Below are 16,609 nucleotides of genomic sequence, written 5' to 3' on the forward strand. Positions count from 1 at the left end.
GAAGTACCTTTGGGGATTTTCATTTGGAGATTTGAAGTCTAAATCTAACAGTACCTTGGAAGGGTATGAATAGCCATAAAGTTATCACATAGCCAGCCATATGTCATCAGTAATTTTACTTGACATCAAAATACTTACACATTTGCGTTGCTGATGGAGTTTTTTTGAAAGTTTGCATTTGAAGGATTTTTTTTCAAAGAATTAATAAATGAATAGGGACTTCAGGAACAGATTAACAAGGAAATCTTTATAGTATTTGAGAAAAGGAGATTAAAATGTAAGATGGGTATTTACGCTCATATTCTTCACTAGTACACTAGTTAAAATTCTTTTAAAAATACTTAACAGATAATTTCATATAAGTTATAGTTTCAAAGAAACAAAAATGTATTAAGGTTCAGTTTGTGTGTATGTGTTTTATTTTTTTTAATTTTTATTTTTACTTTATTTTACTTTACAATACTCAGTTTGTATGTATATGTTTTATACATAACCTTCCCAAATGGATTTGTGTTGACTTACAAAACTACCAAGATATGTGAGGACAAAGAAAAAGTTAAGATGAAGATAAATCAGGATTTTTTGTTTCTGTCTGAACTGAATATAGTCAGCAAACAAAAATGGTGAATTTAATATTTATTACCTCATATTATTGCAAAATTCAACAATGGGATTAGCTTTAGAAAAAGATTTAACCAGTGAACTCAAATGAGGCAGCCTAAAATTTCAGTTTTTTTGTTATTCTGGTCTGCCTTCTACTTTCTATTTGAGCAGCAGGCTCCATATGAACATCACTACCCATATATTTCCAGATTTCCAGAAAAGGCTGCAGATATTCTCAAGTATCACAAATGGTAGACTCCATAGGATACTAAATAAATCACATTTTGTTCTTAAGTATTATAAGTTACAATAAGAAATGTACAGTTATTTCAAGGGCATTATTCTGTGTTGCTGGGGGTTATTAGCTGCCAATCTGCATTTCAGTTAAGACTCCTTTCTGGTAATCAGCTTAAACTCTGTTTACTAAATGCAAAGCTACATTGACATGGTTTTCACAATATCACTGACTTTAAATTCTAAAAATTTGGGGTACATATGCTTATATTCTCCATATTTAAGATGCCCGTGTTAATTTTTTTTCCCCCTGACTTGCAGTTGATTTGTGAATCCTTGCCTCACATTATGGGATTGCTAGACAGACTTTCAGGCTTGCTTGGCCTCAAAAAGAAAGAAGTTCATGTTTTGTGCCTTGGGCTGGATAATAGTGGCAAAACAACAATCATTAATAAACTTAAACCTACAAATGTAAGTATATTTATTAGATACATTATGTATTTTCTGCTAAAGCTAATGGAGGATTATTTTGTCTGTCATTGTAACATCATTGTCACATTATGAAATCTTATTAAATTTGTGATACCTTTAGTAAAGTAATAAGTATCAGCCAGCCATAACATGAAGTGTATTTTATGCTGATATGTAGGTAAATCTTGACTATTTAAACTGGAATATTCTCCAAATGCCTTTCCTTCTCAAAAGCTCTTCAAAAATTTGTGGAGTTTACGTTCAGGTAGCATTGCCTTCGTTTTGACTTTCTCTTTACAAGAGGAGCAAAACAAAGGGAAAGGTGGATCATTTTTACAGATTCTGTGGATAATTAGCCAGTTTCCCAAGAGTGTTACGTGCGTATCGGTAGTAGCAAGCAAGATGACTTTAAGTCATGTAAGTCATAAGTACATGAATGTATTATTTAAATAAGTGAAATATATATATAAGCTAGCACATTCACCACATAATGTATGAGTTATGTTGTGCTGTGTGCCCAGTCGTGCTGTGTGCCCAGTCTTGTTTAACTCTTTGCAACCCCATGGAGTATAGCCTGACAATCCTCTGTCCATGGAATTTTCCAAGCAAGAATACTGGAGTTGGTTGCCATTTCCTACTCCAGGGGATCTTCCCCACCCAGGGATCAAACATCTTGTACCTCCTGCATTGGAAGGCTGATTCTTTACTACTGTGCCATCTGGGAAGTATAAGCTACAATTAGGTTCTGCTTTATATAAAGAAAACCCGCATAATGGTGGACTGAAGATGGAGGGTTCTTTTTCTGTCATCTCAGTGAGTCCAGAAGAAATATTCCAGGGCTGGTGTGGCAGCTGCATGGTCCAGGCACCTTCCATCTTTCCTCTCTGCTATCCTTAGTGCCTGATTTTCTTCAGGGTCTTCGGAATCTCCACATGGCCATCTTAGTTAACTATCCTCAGTTCAGTTCAGTTGCTCAGTTGTGTCTGACTCTCTGCGACCCCATGTACTGCAGGATGCCAGGCCTCCCTGTCCATCACCAACTCCTGGAGCCTACCCAAACTTATGTCCATTGAGTTGGTGATGCCATCCAACCATTTCATCCTCTGTCGTCCCCTTTTCCTCCTGCCTTCAATCTTTCCCAGCATCAGGGTCTTTTCCAGTGAGTCAGTTCTTTGCATCAGGTGGCCAAGTATTGGAGTTTCAGCTTTAGCATCAGTCCTTCCAAGGAACACTCAGGACTGATCTCCTTTAGGATGGACTGGTTGGATCTCCTTATAGTCCAAGGGACTCTTGAGAGTCTTTTCCAACACCACAGTTCAAAAGCATCAATTCTTCAGCACTCAGCTTTCTTCACAGTCCAACTCTCACATCCATACGTGACTACTGGAAAAACCATAGCCTTGACTAGACAGACCTTTGTTGGCAAAATAATGTCTCTGCTTTTTAATATGCCGTCTATATCTTAAGTTGCAGGGATGGGAAAAGAACAAGCAAAAGAATAAGTCTTCCTGCCAAATAAGTCCTCTTTAAGGAACTTACTCAGAAGCCTCAACTACCTATTCTTTCACCTCACTGGCTACCCTATCTGTAAATGAGGCTGGATTTTTTTTTTTTTTTAAAGCAGGACATATTGCTGCTTCCATTAGTAATAGGGGTCCTGTAAGTACGAAAGAGGGGCTTCCCTGGTGGCTCAGTGGTAAAGATCCCACCTGCCAGTGCAGGAGAAGTGAATTTGATCCCTGGGTTGTAAAGGTTCTATGGAGAAGGAAATGGCAACCCACTCCAGTATTTTTGCCTGGGAAATCCCATGGACAGAGGAGCCTGGCAGACTACAGTTCATAGGGTTGCAAAGAGTTGGACTTGACTTAGTGACTAAACAACAACAAAGTATGAAAGAATAGGAGAGTAGATAGAGGTAAACAGTTAACATTGACAGTTGTAAATACTTTTATCTAGATAAAAACCATTAGTCAATCAATGGAAAATGTTGATGAAAAAATATATAGCCTGCATATAAATTGAGCTGCTGCTGCTGCTAAGTCACTTCAGTCATGTCCAACTCTGTGTGACCCCATAAACAGCAGCCCACCATAAATCGAGCAGATGTTTCAAAATTAGGAAACTAGTGCTCTTAATGACTGACAGGCTGGATAGTAGGAAGCATTTCTCCTAAATATGGTAATTGAAAGTGGACTTAATTGCCTCCAAATAGTGCTTCAGGTTGGGCAGAATAAGAACTCCTACTGTCCCCCACCACCTTTTCCCCAACAGCTTCATTTTTACTTCTGTTTAGTTTGAGATTGCTCTCAAATTACAAAAATGCCATCATTTCTTTTCTTGTGGTCATCATTCCCTTCTTCCACGTGAGAGAGTTTGCCATGTGAAACAACTAACTACTGGTGTATTTTCAAATGGCAGTTAGTTTGAGGCAGCTGGGATAAGAAGTTGAAAATGGAGTTAGAAGGTAATTTAGGTGTTTTAAGGGGCTCTCCAGTCAAGTTGGAAATCAGCTGAAATAGATGCGCTAAAATCAGAGATTAAAAAAAAATTCCAGTTTTATTGAAATACTAATTTTGGAGGGCAAGGTTTAGTTCTGGCCAGAGGACTTGCTAACACTGTCTTGAGTTATGATTCATGTCCTAGAATTCAAGCTTTCCTCCTTAGGGAAATACCCTGCTTGTCTAGGTTTGCTGCTACTGCTACTGTCGTGTCCGACTCTGTGCGACCCCATAGACGGCAGCCCACCACGCTCCCCCATCCCTGAGATTCTCCAGGCAAGAACACTGGAGTGGGTTGCCATTTCCTTCTCCAATGCATGAAAGTGAAAAGTGAAAGTGAAGTCTCTCAGTCGTGTCCGACTCTTAGCAACCCCATGGACTGCAGCCCACCAGGCTCCTCCGGCCATGGGATTTTCCAGGCAAGAGTACTGGAGTGGGGTGCCATTGTGTTCTCCCCTACCCACTTGAATGGAGTCCAGATTGAATTTAGAGAACCATACCCAGCTGTGGTTGGGTCCATAATTAGTTCCACGGATGGTTTGGCTGTCAGTGGATCAACCTGGGCTAATATTAAGAAACTTAGCGGCTGGTGATGTGCAGCACTTCTGCAGGTAAGCCTAGTAGCATAGGGAGCAAGATTATAAGGAAGTTCTTCAGGTAAGGTCCTATTCTATAAGAGAGATTTCCATTTTTTTCTACATCCAGGAATATCTTCAAAAGAAATTTTTTTGTAAAAGTTGTGTCAAATAAATACAAAATTATGGAAACCAGAGCCACAGTTAATAGTACCAAAGTGTGTCAGCCCCCTGGTGCCTACTGTACTCAGATTGGCAGAAATGACATTCAAAGAACAAAATGGAAATTATGTTATCTCTTTCCATCATCCCCAACAGTATAGTGATCTTCTGTCCCAAGACATGGTTATTACTGTAGGAATAATCTTTGATATGGATGGGAACAGCTTTCTTCTCTAAACATTATTGATCATTTGGGGCAGCAGGGGAAGGAGGCATCTTGAGCTCAGTCTACCATCTTAAAATATCTAATATCCCAATTTCAGACTAGTCCTGTGCAAGACCTGCTGACCCTGCCTAACACATTATACTAGTCAGGGAGAGCCCTCAGGAACATCTGGGCATGCAGCCAATTACTGAGGCTTTTTAATTAATCTTTTGTTTTCCAGCATATGCATCTCTCTGCTACCACTGGTGAATTATGGAACTAGCCTAGACTAACTCCAGGGCTATTTTTAAGGGGATCATCTAATTTCTGACACCACTTTCTGAGCGTTAATCTTTAGGCAACTATCCTGTCTCCTCAGAGCAATTGACCTCTACCTTCTGAGAGCAGAGTAAGTTGTTTTACTTAAAAACAACAACAACAACAACTTCATGATTATAGCCAAGAGGACACTTGAAATGGGACTTCTTAAAAGCCCTAAAACCTGTCACCCAGGCACAGATAAAACACTTGCTTCCTCCGTACCTTTGAACCCAAGAACAGTCTCTTGTGAGCTTATATCCACTATGAGAAATATTATTTTTAATGAATTGAGGTGAGTAATAGAAATCAAAAAGCAGAGACATTACTTTGCCAACAAAGGTCTGTCTAGTCAAGGCTATGGTTTTTCCAGTAGTCACGTATGGATGTGAGAGTTGGACTATAAAGAAAGTATAGCGCCAAAGAAGTGATGCTTTTGAACTGTGGTGTTGAAGAAGACTCTTGAGAATCCCTTGGACTGCAAGGAGATCCAACTAGTCCATCCTAAAGGAGATCAGTCCTGAGTGTTCATTGGAAGGACTGATGCTGAAGCTGAAATTCCAATACTTTGGCCCCATCATGCAAAGAACTGACTCATTGGAAAAGACCATGATGCTGGGAAAGATCGAAGGCAGGAGGAAAAGGGGACGACAGAGGATGAGATGGTTGGATGGCATCACCGACTCAATGGACATGAGTTTGGGTAAACTCTGGGAGTTGGTGATGGACAGGGAGACCTGGTGTGCTGCAGTCCATGGGGTCGCAAAGAGTCAGGCGCCAGTGAGCGACTAAACTGAACTGAATAGAAATATATGATCCTCTATTAGGAAATGTCTTGAAAGAAATTACAAGTCTCATTTTATAGTAAAATAGTCTCTTATATGTTTTTGCAGAGGGATAAAGTCAGTTTCTAGATAACTAGATACTTCCTGCATCCAAACTGGTTTTTAACATTAAGCTCTCTTAATGTTCATTTGTTGTTAATATGTTAAAGTTGCTGATCTTTTCTAAACTGATAAGGAGAGAAAAGAGGTAATTTTAACCTGATAACTTTTCAAGAATCTAGTCTTAGTGTCATGCTAAGAGATGTGCTCTATTAACACCTTTCTTCTAAAATTCTAACTTTTGCCCCATTCCCTAACATAAACGCTCTCATTCTATCTTGTCATCCAGTTTTATATTCTTAACATTTAAAACAATCTGAAATTGCTTCATATATTCAGTTGATCAGTTATTACATTTTCTTCATCATAAAATTAAATTCATAAGAGCATAGATCTTACATTGTTCAATAATGTTGTTTTAGTCACTAAGGCAAGTCTGACTCTTAGCAGCCCTATGGACTGTAGACTGCCAGGCTTCTCTCCGTGGGATTTCCCAAATACCTAGAATATTTCTTGATAGTTAAATGTAATTTTGTACAAATGGACTGATGGGTGATTTTTTAATTTTCATTTTTGGGCAGGGAATGATTATTAATCATACCAAGGATATCATTTTCAACAGATTTAGTAAAACTTACCAAATAGGGCCTCTCTTGAAAACCTTGTTCTAGTCTTACTGATACTGGTCTATTACTGGGTTGTCTCAGATGGCCTAATCCACTTAGGTATTAATTCCTGCACTCTTCCCTTGGTTTGTAAACATCCCCTGTCCAACTTAGAGAATCATCAAATGTATTTGTTCCTGAATAGAGCAGGGGGAAATTAATCAGTGAAAACTATTTCAGGATTCTTTAGAGGAAAATGAATCACACTTGAATCTGAAAGTACCAGCTCACATATCATGTCCTGTCCTAATTAATTAGTGGAGTTTCTTCTTTCTAATTATCTTCCACTAGAACTTTAGAAGTGAAGAAAAGAAAAGAAAGTTGATTAATTTTATCCCTGTTAAAACAGAAAATTAAAGGGTAGCTTCTCTGGAAACACAAAGAGTTTGTAAAGAAACTGGGTGGTTATGGACAGGCTAGCCAATTTCTAATTACAGTTCGGTGATTAGAATTATAGTTCAAGGCTACTCATTTGAGCTATATTTTCTGAGATTTCTTTAAACGTTCAACTATTTATTATTATTGTTGCTCCTGCTGCTAAGTCGCTTCAGTCATGTCCGACTCTGTGTGGCCCCACAGACGGCAGCCCACCAGGCTCCCCCGTCCCTGAGATTCTCCAGGCAAGAACACTGGAGTGGGTTGTTTTATTGTTATTTTTTCCTAATAATAATAGCTGATGGTTTTATCACTTTGGCACATGAAAATTCATAAAATCAAAACAGTATTGTATTTTAGGACAACAAAAATTAGGAAACTCTTTATTCCAAAGTTTGTTGTACAATGAAGGACCCCTAAGATATGAGGTAAGAATCTGAGTAACAGGAAATAAATTCTGTCTAACATAAAGAGAGAGATTTTTGGAAGAATACTAGGCAGCTCACAGACTAGAAGGGAAAGCTGAGTAAACAAATTTCAGAAAGCCAAAATCAGGGCAGCTCTGGGAAGTCTTTTCACTAGCACATTACTGTCAAGGTGACCAAGCTCCAGGGACCTTTCACCTTATGTCTTTCCATTTGAATTTTAAATTTTCAGGACTAAACTACCAAAGTGAACATACTGATGTGAGGCAGCAATTTTCCCTCTACTCCTCCTCTTTTTACATAAAAGCAACATGATTAACTCAAAGGGGAATTTTTTTTTTAGGTTACACTTTTGGCAGTATGAAGAAGACTGGGGTATGAAACTAAAATCAGTAAGAGAGTAATTCTTAATGATAACAACCATTTGTTGAGTGTTTACTATGGACCAGACACTGGTATTTTGCATCGATTGGCTTACTTAATTCTCATGAAAACATTAAGAGTTAAGGATAGTAATGATATATTTTACATTTAAGAAAACTCAGGCTTAGAGAAGTAACTTGTTCAGATGTTGTACTAGCAGTTAGGAGTAATCAGGAGGCTGTTGTAGTAATTTGAAGCAAGAAATGATGAGGACCTAAGCTAAGTTAGTGAGGCAGAATCAATAAAGCTTAGAGAATTGTTGTATAGGGGATGTAAAATAAAGAAGGAGTCAAGAATAACTCTTAGGCACCTGGGTCAGAAAGTGAGTGGACTTCTATTCCAAAGGAGAAAGTTTTGATGGTACAATTAAGTTAACTTAATTGGCAAGTTAACTTGTCAATTTAAGGTCTTTTACTTGCCTGTGGATCATGTCAGCAGGTCTCCCATTATACTCTTGCCCTCTTGCAGTCTCTTTTCCACTCAATCTCCACCATGGCCCCACCTCTCTCGCTTGGTTACATACAGTCTTTCCCTTAATAAATATATTTTAGACATACAGGCCTTCAACTTTTCCTGAGTGGTGAGTTCTTCCCTTCCTTGCAGTCATTGCCCTGGCTATTTCCTTTGACTGGATTGTTCTTTGCCCAGATCTTGTCATAGCTTTTTTCCTTCTTAACATTTACTGGGTGAGATGTCACCTCTCTCAGACAGGCTTATTGCTAAACTAACCCTCCTCTACCCCATTGCCTCCCACCCTCAATCACCTTTCATTGCACTTAGCACTGTTCAAAATTGGTATCTCAGTTGTTTATTGTTGTTTACCTTCTCTAGATTATAAATTCCATGAAAGCAGAGGCCATGTATAGTCACCATGTAGACATGAAAACAATCCTCTGTAGCACGTGTCCTGCTTGCTAAGTCGTTTCAGTCGTGTCTGACTCTCTGCAACCCCATGGACAGTATCCTGCCAGGCTCCTCTATCCATGGGATTCTCCAGGCAAGAATACTGGAGTGGATTGCCATGCCTGCCTCCAGGGGCTCTTCCTGACCCAGGGATCAAACCCACCTCTCTTACGTCTCCTACATTGGCAGACAGGTTCTTTATCAGTAGTGCCACCTGGGAAGCCCCTCTGTAGCATTTGCAAACTCAATAAGTATGAAGGATTAGGAAGTCCTATATGTGAGCTAAAAGAGACTTGTGAAACTATTTTAAGTTGATGGTAACTTTCAGCAAGCCTCAAAATGTGAATTAAGACACACATTATGCAGATTTATAATTAGTAAACCTTAAACTTCTATAAAGAATTCACACACAATGATCTCCTTGCAAAAATTATGATTTTGTTTAATCCTTTCATTTTCTTAGTGGCAGATTTTAGAATTGGGAAAACTGGGTGCTTTTCTTTTAACCTGAGGAAAAATGCATCTTCGGTAATTGCAAATTTCTAAACTTTGTCTCTTTTCTTAAAGGCTCAGTCTCAAGATATAGTTCCAACAATAGGATTCAGCATACAGAAATTCAAATCGTCTAGGTAATTCATTCTATTAAACTTGTGATTAAGAAGTTGGGGGTGAAAAATGGTATTAGATGTATCTAGTTATTCCTGCTATTAGAAAAAGGAATCTGTTGTTTCAGAAGCCCACTGACGTTAAAATATTTGTACTACTATCTCTGGAATATTCTTCAGAATTTAGAATTTAGATAAACTCTTTTTTAAATTGTTTTTAATATAAATTTATTTATTTTAATTGGAGGCTAGTTACAATATTGTATTGGTTTTGCCATACATTGACATGAATCCGCCACGAGTGTACATGTTTTCCCCATCCTGAATCCCGCTCCCACATCCTTCCCCATCCCATCACTCTGGGTCATCCCAGTGCACCAGCCCCGAGCCCCCGTCTCATGCATCAAACCTGGACTGGCGATTCATTTCACATATGATAATATACATGTTTCAATGCCATTCTCCCAAATCATCCTACCTTCGCCCTCTCCCACAGAGTCCAAAATACTGTTCTATACATCTGTGTCTCTTTTGCTGTCTCGCATACAGGGTTATTGTTCAGTTCAGTTCAGTCCCTCAGTCATGTCCGACTCTTTGCAACCCCATGAATTGCAGCACGCCAGGCCTCCCTGTCCATCACCAACTCCGGAGTTTACTCAGACTCATGTCCATTGAGTCAGTGATGCCATCCAGCCATCTCATCCTCTGTCATCCCCTTCTCCTCCTGCCCCCAATCCTTCCCAGCATCAGAGTCTTTTCCAATGAGTCAACTCTTCGCATGAGGTAGCCAAAGTATTGGAGTTTCGTCTTTCTAAATTCCATATATATGCGTTATTATACTGTATTGGTGTTTTTCTTTCTGGCTTACTTCACTCTGTATAATAGGTTCCAGTTTCATCCACCTCATTAGAACTGATTCATATGTATTCTTTTTAATGGCTAATATTCCATTGTGTATATGTACCACAGCTTTCTTATCCATTCCTCTGCTGATGGACATCTAGGTTTATTCCATGTTCTGACTATTATAATTTCACTAGCAAAGAAAAATATATTTTTATATGTTACTATTATAAAATCATCTTTATATTAAAAAAATTTATTCTGTGGCACTTGTACTTGAAAGCTGGCACAAGTTGGAACACTGTATACTCAAGGGTGGTTTGATTGATAATAATTTAAAGTTTTAGTAGCTTATAATGTAATAATTTTTTGTTGTTTGTTTTGTTTTATAGTTTGTCTTTTACAGTGTTTGACATGTCAGGTCAAGGAAGATACAGAAATCTCTGGGAACACTATTATAAGTAAGTATGTTTGCAAATGTTGGTTAACTAGATGGCTATATTTTAACAACAAGTAGTGATTAGAAATCCAAATGATTACATGGGCTAGATTGCAATGTTTATTTTTATGTAATTTTAAGTATACATTCTAAGTTTTTAAAAAAAATATAATCATACTTGACATTATTTGTCAAATGCTTCAGATTCTTCATAACCTTGGGCCTTGCATGCTCTGTTGTCTCTGTTTTTAATGTCCTGTTCTACTCTACTTCTCTGCAGCTTAAGGTTGATATATTCATTCTTTAAGGACTAGCTCAAAAGTCACCTCCTCTGTGGAGATTCCATTTATTGTGGAGATGCCCAATTATTCTGGCCCCAGTGTTGACACAGCACTTAACCATTCATATTTCTCTAATCTTATAACTATATAATCAAGGGGGTTGGATTTTTTCCCTATTCAGATTATTTCTTCAAGATCAAGTATGATTCTGGGCACACAGATCAGTAAATAATTACTGAATAAATTTAGTTAAAATAGCAGCACCAACAGTTGATCCATTCATTCAACAAGCAGTTATAAACGAGATGTTTTGCTGCGTGTGCAAGTCAGGTGCTCACCAGTTACTTCAGATTAACAGCTATCAAGTTGCTAGGATCCAAATATGCTATGTTTGTGGTATCCTGCATTAAATTCTCTGGGGGAAATGTGAGGTATTTTTGTTATTAAGGCAACTTGAGTTTTTAGTATAGGGTTTCTAAAATTCCTCTTCCAATTATTTGGTAAACAACTTTTTTAAAAAATGTATTTAATACTTAAAAAATTTTATTACAGAAAATGTAATATTACATAAAAATAGTACTTAAAGGAAATTTTTTTCTGATTTTAACATTCTTTTTCTTTAAAATCTTTTTGGAAGAAGTTAGTGAATTCAGGAATATTTTAGATACACTGTAGGTGGAATGCTGAATATGGTTACTGTTCAGAAATCTACAATAATAGTAAATTTCCTGTAGGCATATTTTTCTGACTGTGAAAGAACAAGTGCATTTTAATCTATTAGACTGAAAAAAGGTTTAAAAGATTAAGTCTACTGTTGGCAAAAGAAGCTACTCTTACAGATAATGTAACATCTTTTTTAGGGTAATTTTTGAATATCTGTTAAAATGAAAAATGTTCATACCCTCCAGCCATAATTTTTGCTTTCAGAAAAGAACAGATGACTGGGACTGCTGGGCAAACATATACATAAAAGAATGTGTGTTGAGAATTATTTATGATGATATTTTTGTCATATCTCAGTTATATAAAGAAAATTATTCTTAATAAAAATGTATGTTTAGTATACACAAAGAGAAGAAAATTCTTAGTATAATATGTACTGCATCATTAATAGCATTTGTTTGGGTACTAATGAGATTATAAAGGAAGTTTCCTTTGTCATTTATTTGATTCTATAATGTTAATTATTGTATAGTTCTTGCATATTTCTCTTTGAATATAAAAAGGTAATAAAGCCTAAGATATAGAGAGTGCATACTGGGAAAGGAGTTAATGTTTAGAAAATATATCTTTTGAGTATGTTTCGTCTGTTTTGAAATAGCATTTAACATAACTGAGAAAGGAGCCTTCTAAAGCATGCACCATGTGCTGTATAGTTTTCATTTAACATTCTCTGATAAGTCATGAAAACATAAAAAGAATGTAACTCTCATGGCAACCCAGTATTTTCTTATATTCCTTCCTATGCCAAAATTTGCTTAATCATTTCTCTGTTTTTGGGCATAAAGATTTATTCTCATAAAGTTTTGAAAGGTTATAAACAATTCTTCAGTTAACATATTACTGTATAAATCTTTGTCATACTTCATGTTTCCTTAGTATAAATTTCAGGAATGAAATTACTGGCTCAAAGTGACTGAATGTTTTTAAAGCCCTTGATATATATTTTCAATTGTATCCGTTTCTATATCCACTGGTAATGTATGACTGTAATAAAATGCATTAATCTTTTTAAATGATAACAGACAATAGTATTAAAAAGTTGTTTTATTTTTTTATGCTTGTGAGTACTAATGACATTGAACTTTAAAAATCTTGATTTATGACTGGAATAAGTGAGTCACAAAAAAATATAAATGTCTAATAAATATATGAAAATATATTGAACTTAACAAGAAATTAATAAAATGCAAAGTAAAATAATATGCTGTAGCTGCTGCTGCTAAGTCGCTTCAGTCATGTCCGACTCTGTGTGACCCCATAGACGGCAGCCAACCAGGCTCCCCCGTCCCTGGGATTCTCCAGGCAAGAACACTGGAGTGGGTTGCCATTGCCTTCTCTAATGCATGAAAGTGAAAAGTGAAAGTGAAGTCGCTTGGTCGTGTCTGACTCTTCGCGACCCCATGGGCTGCAGCCTACCAAGCTCCTCTGCCCATGGGATTTTCCAGGCCAAGAGTACTGGAGTGGGGTGCCACTGCCTTCTCCGAATATGCTGTTAGGATGGTAAAAAATTGAAAAGAATAAGAGCCATGCTGGCCAGGCGGTGGGAAAAGTGCTGATAGTATTATAAAATTGATATAGCATTTCTAATTTGTCAGTGTTTATCTAAAACTTCATGTATGTATCCCTAGGCATTCTGTTCCTAAGAAGAGGTCTTAAAGTATCAAGAAATTTTTTAAATGTATTTGGGAGGATGTTTATCCCAAAGTTTTCCATAGTAATGAAAATTGGAAGTATTCTATGAAGCCCAACAATAGAAGTTTGATACACTATTTAATGACATACTCATACTTTACAGTATAATGAAAGATGTTATGGAAAGACGTCTTTCAAAAAAACTTTATTGAAAGCTTCTTTATGCTTTAATGCTTCATATAAAAGTAGTTCAAACTATAAAAAAATATCAAGGAAGTGTACATATATATCAGAAAGGCAGAATAAAACACAAGATTCCATTTAAATACAAATGTAGATATTCATGTATGAATATTCTTGCTTGGAAAATTCCACGTACCGCGGAGCCTGGCAGGCTGCTGTCCGTGGGGCAAAGAGCTGGACAGGACTGAGTGCACATGCATACACACATGTACAAAGAAAATGCTGGAAACAATTTATTTGCAAATATTAACAGTTGTGCCTGTGTAATAGGTTATGTTTTATACCTTTTTTTAAAAAATTTAATTTATGACCATGCTGAGTTCGTTGCTGCACACGGGCTTTCTCTAGTTGCAGTAATCGGGGGCTACTTTCTAGTTGCAGTATGGAGGCTTCTCATTGTGGTGGCTTCTCTTATTGCAGAGCATGGGTTCTAGGTTTCAGAAGTTGAGTTGCTTTGGCTCAGTAGTTGTGATTCACAGGCTCTAGAGTGTGGGTTCAGGAACTGTAGCGCATGGGCTTAGTTACTCTGCATAATGTGGGATCTTCCTGGATCAGGGAATTGAACCCGTGTCCCTTGCATTGGCAGGTGGATTCTTAACCACCAGGAAAGCCCAACTTGTTATTTTTTAAAATTATGAAATGAGTCATTAAATTTACCACGTTATGATCCAAATGAATAAAAATTACTTTACGTGAAATGTGACTAATTTGGTTAATATATTAACCAAAATATGGCAATATTAATTATTCATATAAACTAATAAGGAACAGCAACAACGCCTGTAATGATAAATCATCATAGGACATGAAGACGTAATAAATGGTTTAAGATATGCAAATGAATAGTTAATGTAGAAAAATGTTTGTTTATCATTAATTTTTCTCATTCTTTGTATTACACAGAGAAGGACAAGCCATTATTTTTGTCATTGATAGTAGTGATAAATTAAGAATGGTTGTGGCCAAAGAAGAACTTCGTACTCTTCTGAATCATCCAGGTAGATGTGTGTCTCTTTCAGTCTGTGATGTCTATGCTTTGGGGTCATGTATGATGTTTTGTTCTTTGATTCAGCAAAACATGTTGTTTACACTGTATAAACTTATTTAAAATTGTTTTATTTTAAAACATATTAATTATGTGGAATTGGTAATACTATATATATTTTTTTAAATTTCAAAGCCATTTGCAGTGTTTTCCAGGTGTTTGATCTTTATTTCATGAAATTAAAAGTGCCCTTTTTTCCTGATCATGTAAATAATGTATCAGTAGCAAAGTAGATGAACAGAAAAAGAATAAGAGTGAAATTAAAAATTGATGTTTCAACACTTTAAAAATATTTTGGTTGCCATCTTTACGTAGATGTGAATGTGTAATCACAGTATTTCTGACATGTTTATTGTGAGAATTCTTTTAAAACAGATCTTTTCTATTTTTAAATTACTGCCAGCCCTCCAGTTCCCTTTTAAGATAACAGTATTAACAATTTGGTACTTTATCTTTTGTACCTTTGCTTATAATTTCATATCATATATATATATGCACAGATATACCAACATATATACACACACACCAGCATATACAGATACCAAAGATATATACAGTTATCCCTTGGTGTCTATGGGGGATTTGTTCTAGGATCCCTAAGGATACCAAAAGCTGTAGTTGCTCAAGTCCCTTATATAAAATAGTAGTATTTGCATAGAAGCTATGCACATCCTCCCATGTATTTTAAACCGTCTCTAGATTGCTTATAATACTTAACAAAATGTAAATACTGTGGCTCAGGTGGTAAAGAATCTGCCTGCAACGCAGCAGACTCGGGTTTGATCCCTGGGTTTGGAAGATCCCCTGGAGAAGGGGTCTGCAGTCCATGGGGTCACAAAAAGTCAGACATGACTAAGCAACTAATACAATGCCAACACACGGTAAATTCAAGTTTTGTTTTCAGGAACTTTCTGTAATTTTTTTCCCTGAGTGTTTTCCATCCATGGTTGGTTGAATCTGTGGGTGTGGAGTCCGCAGATACAGAAAGCCAACCATATAGGGTTGGGGGCTATGAGGACTGTCATCATTACTTACTAGAATAGGATCATATTCTGTATACTCTTCTGCATCTTCCTATTCTCAAATATCACTGCATGGTGGAAATCCTTTCAAGTCAAATTGTATATATACAATTATTCTTTTAATGATGCCTAGTCCATGGGGTCTCTAAGAGTTGGATACGACTGAGCAACTTCACTTTCACTTTTCACTTTCATGCATTGGAGAAGGTAATGGCAACCCACTCCAATATTCTTGTCTGGAGAATCCCAGGGACAGGGGAGCCTGGTGGGCTGCTGTCTGTGGGGTTGCACAGAGTCGGACACAACTGAAGCGACTTAGCAGCAGCAACATGCATACCAGACCACCTGACCTGCCTCTTGAGAAATCTGTATGCAGGTCAGGAAACAACAGTTAGAACCGGACATGGAACAACAGACTGGTTCCAAATAGGAAAAGGAGTACGTCAAGGCTGTCTATTGTCACCCTGCTTATTTAACTTATATGCAGAGTACATCATGAGAAACGCTGGGCTGGAAAAAGCACAAGCTGGAATCAAGATTGCTGGGAGAAATATCAATAACCTCAGATATGCAGATGACACCACCCTTAGGGCAGAAAGTGAAGACTCTTGATGAAAGTGAAAGAAGAGAGTGAAAATGTTGGCTTAAAGCTCAACATTCAGAAAACTAAGATTATGTCATCTGGTCCCATCACTTCGTGGGAAGTAGATGGGGAAACAGTGGAAGCAGTGTCAGACTTTATTTTTCTGGGCCCCCAAATCACTGCAGATGGTGACTGCAGCCATGAAATTGAAAGACGCTTACTCCTTGGAAGGAAAGTTACGACCAACCTAGATAGCATATTAAAAAGCAGAGACGTTACTTTGCCAACAAAGGTCCTTCTAGTCAAGGCTATGGTTTTTCCTGTGGTCATGTATGGATGTGAGAGTTGGACTGTGAAGAAAGCTGAGTGCCAAAGAATTGATGCTTTTGAACAATGATGTTGGAGAAGACTCTTGAGAGTCCCTTGGACTGCAGGAGATCCAACCAGTCCAT

The 16,609-nt window shown here is 37.2% G+C and overlaps 1 protein-coding gene across 1 annotated transcript in view; it reads left to right on the top strand.

Moving 5' to 3' along the window:
- ARL6 (ADP ribosylation factor like GTPase 6) overlaps positions 1-16,609 on the top strand; it is a 35,439-nt gene that overhangs the window by 2,094 nt on the left and 16,736 nt on the right. The window contains exons 2-5 of the mRNA XM_004002853.5: positions 1,159-1,308; positions 9,309-9,370; positions 10,582-10,650; positions 14,411-14,505. Of these exons, the coding sequence (XP_004002902.1) occupies positions 1,186-1,308; positions 9,309-9,370; positions 10,582-10,650; positions 14,411-14,505 (349 nt within the window). The 5' untranslated portion in view covers positions 1,159-1,185. The remainder of the gene's footprint in view (positions 1-1,158; positions 1,309-9,308; positions 9,371-10,581; positions 10,651-14,410; positions 14,506-16,609) is intronic.

This window comes from Ovis aries, chromosome 1 (genome assembly GCF_016772045.2).
Source record: "Ovis aries strain OAR_USU_Benz2616 breed Rambouillet chromosome 1, ARS-UI_Ramb_v3.0, whole genome shotgun sequence".
NCBI lineage: Eukaryota > Metazoa > Chordata > Mammalia > Artiodactyla > Bovidae > Ovis > Ovis aries.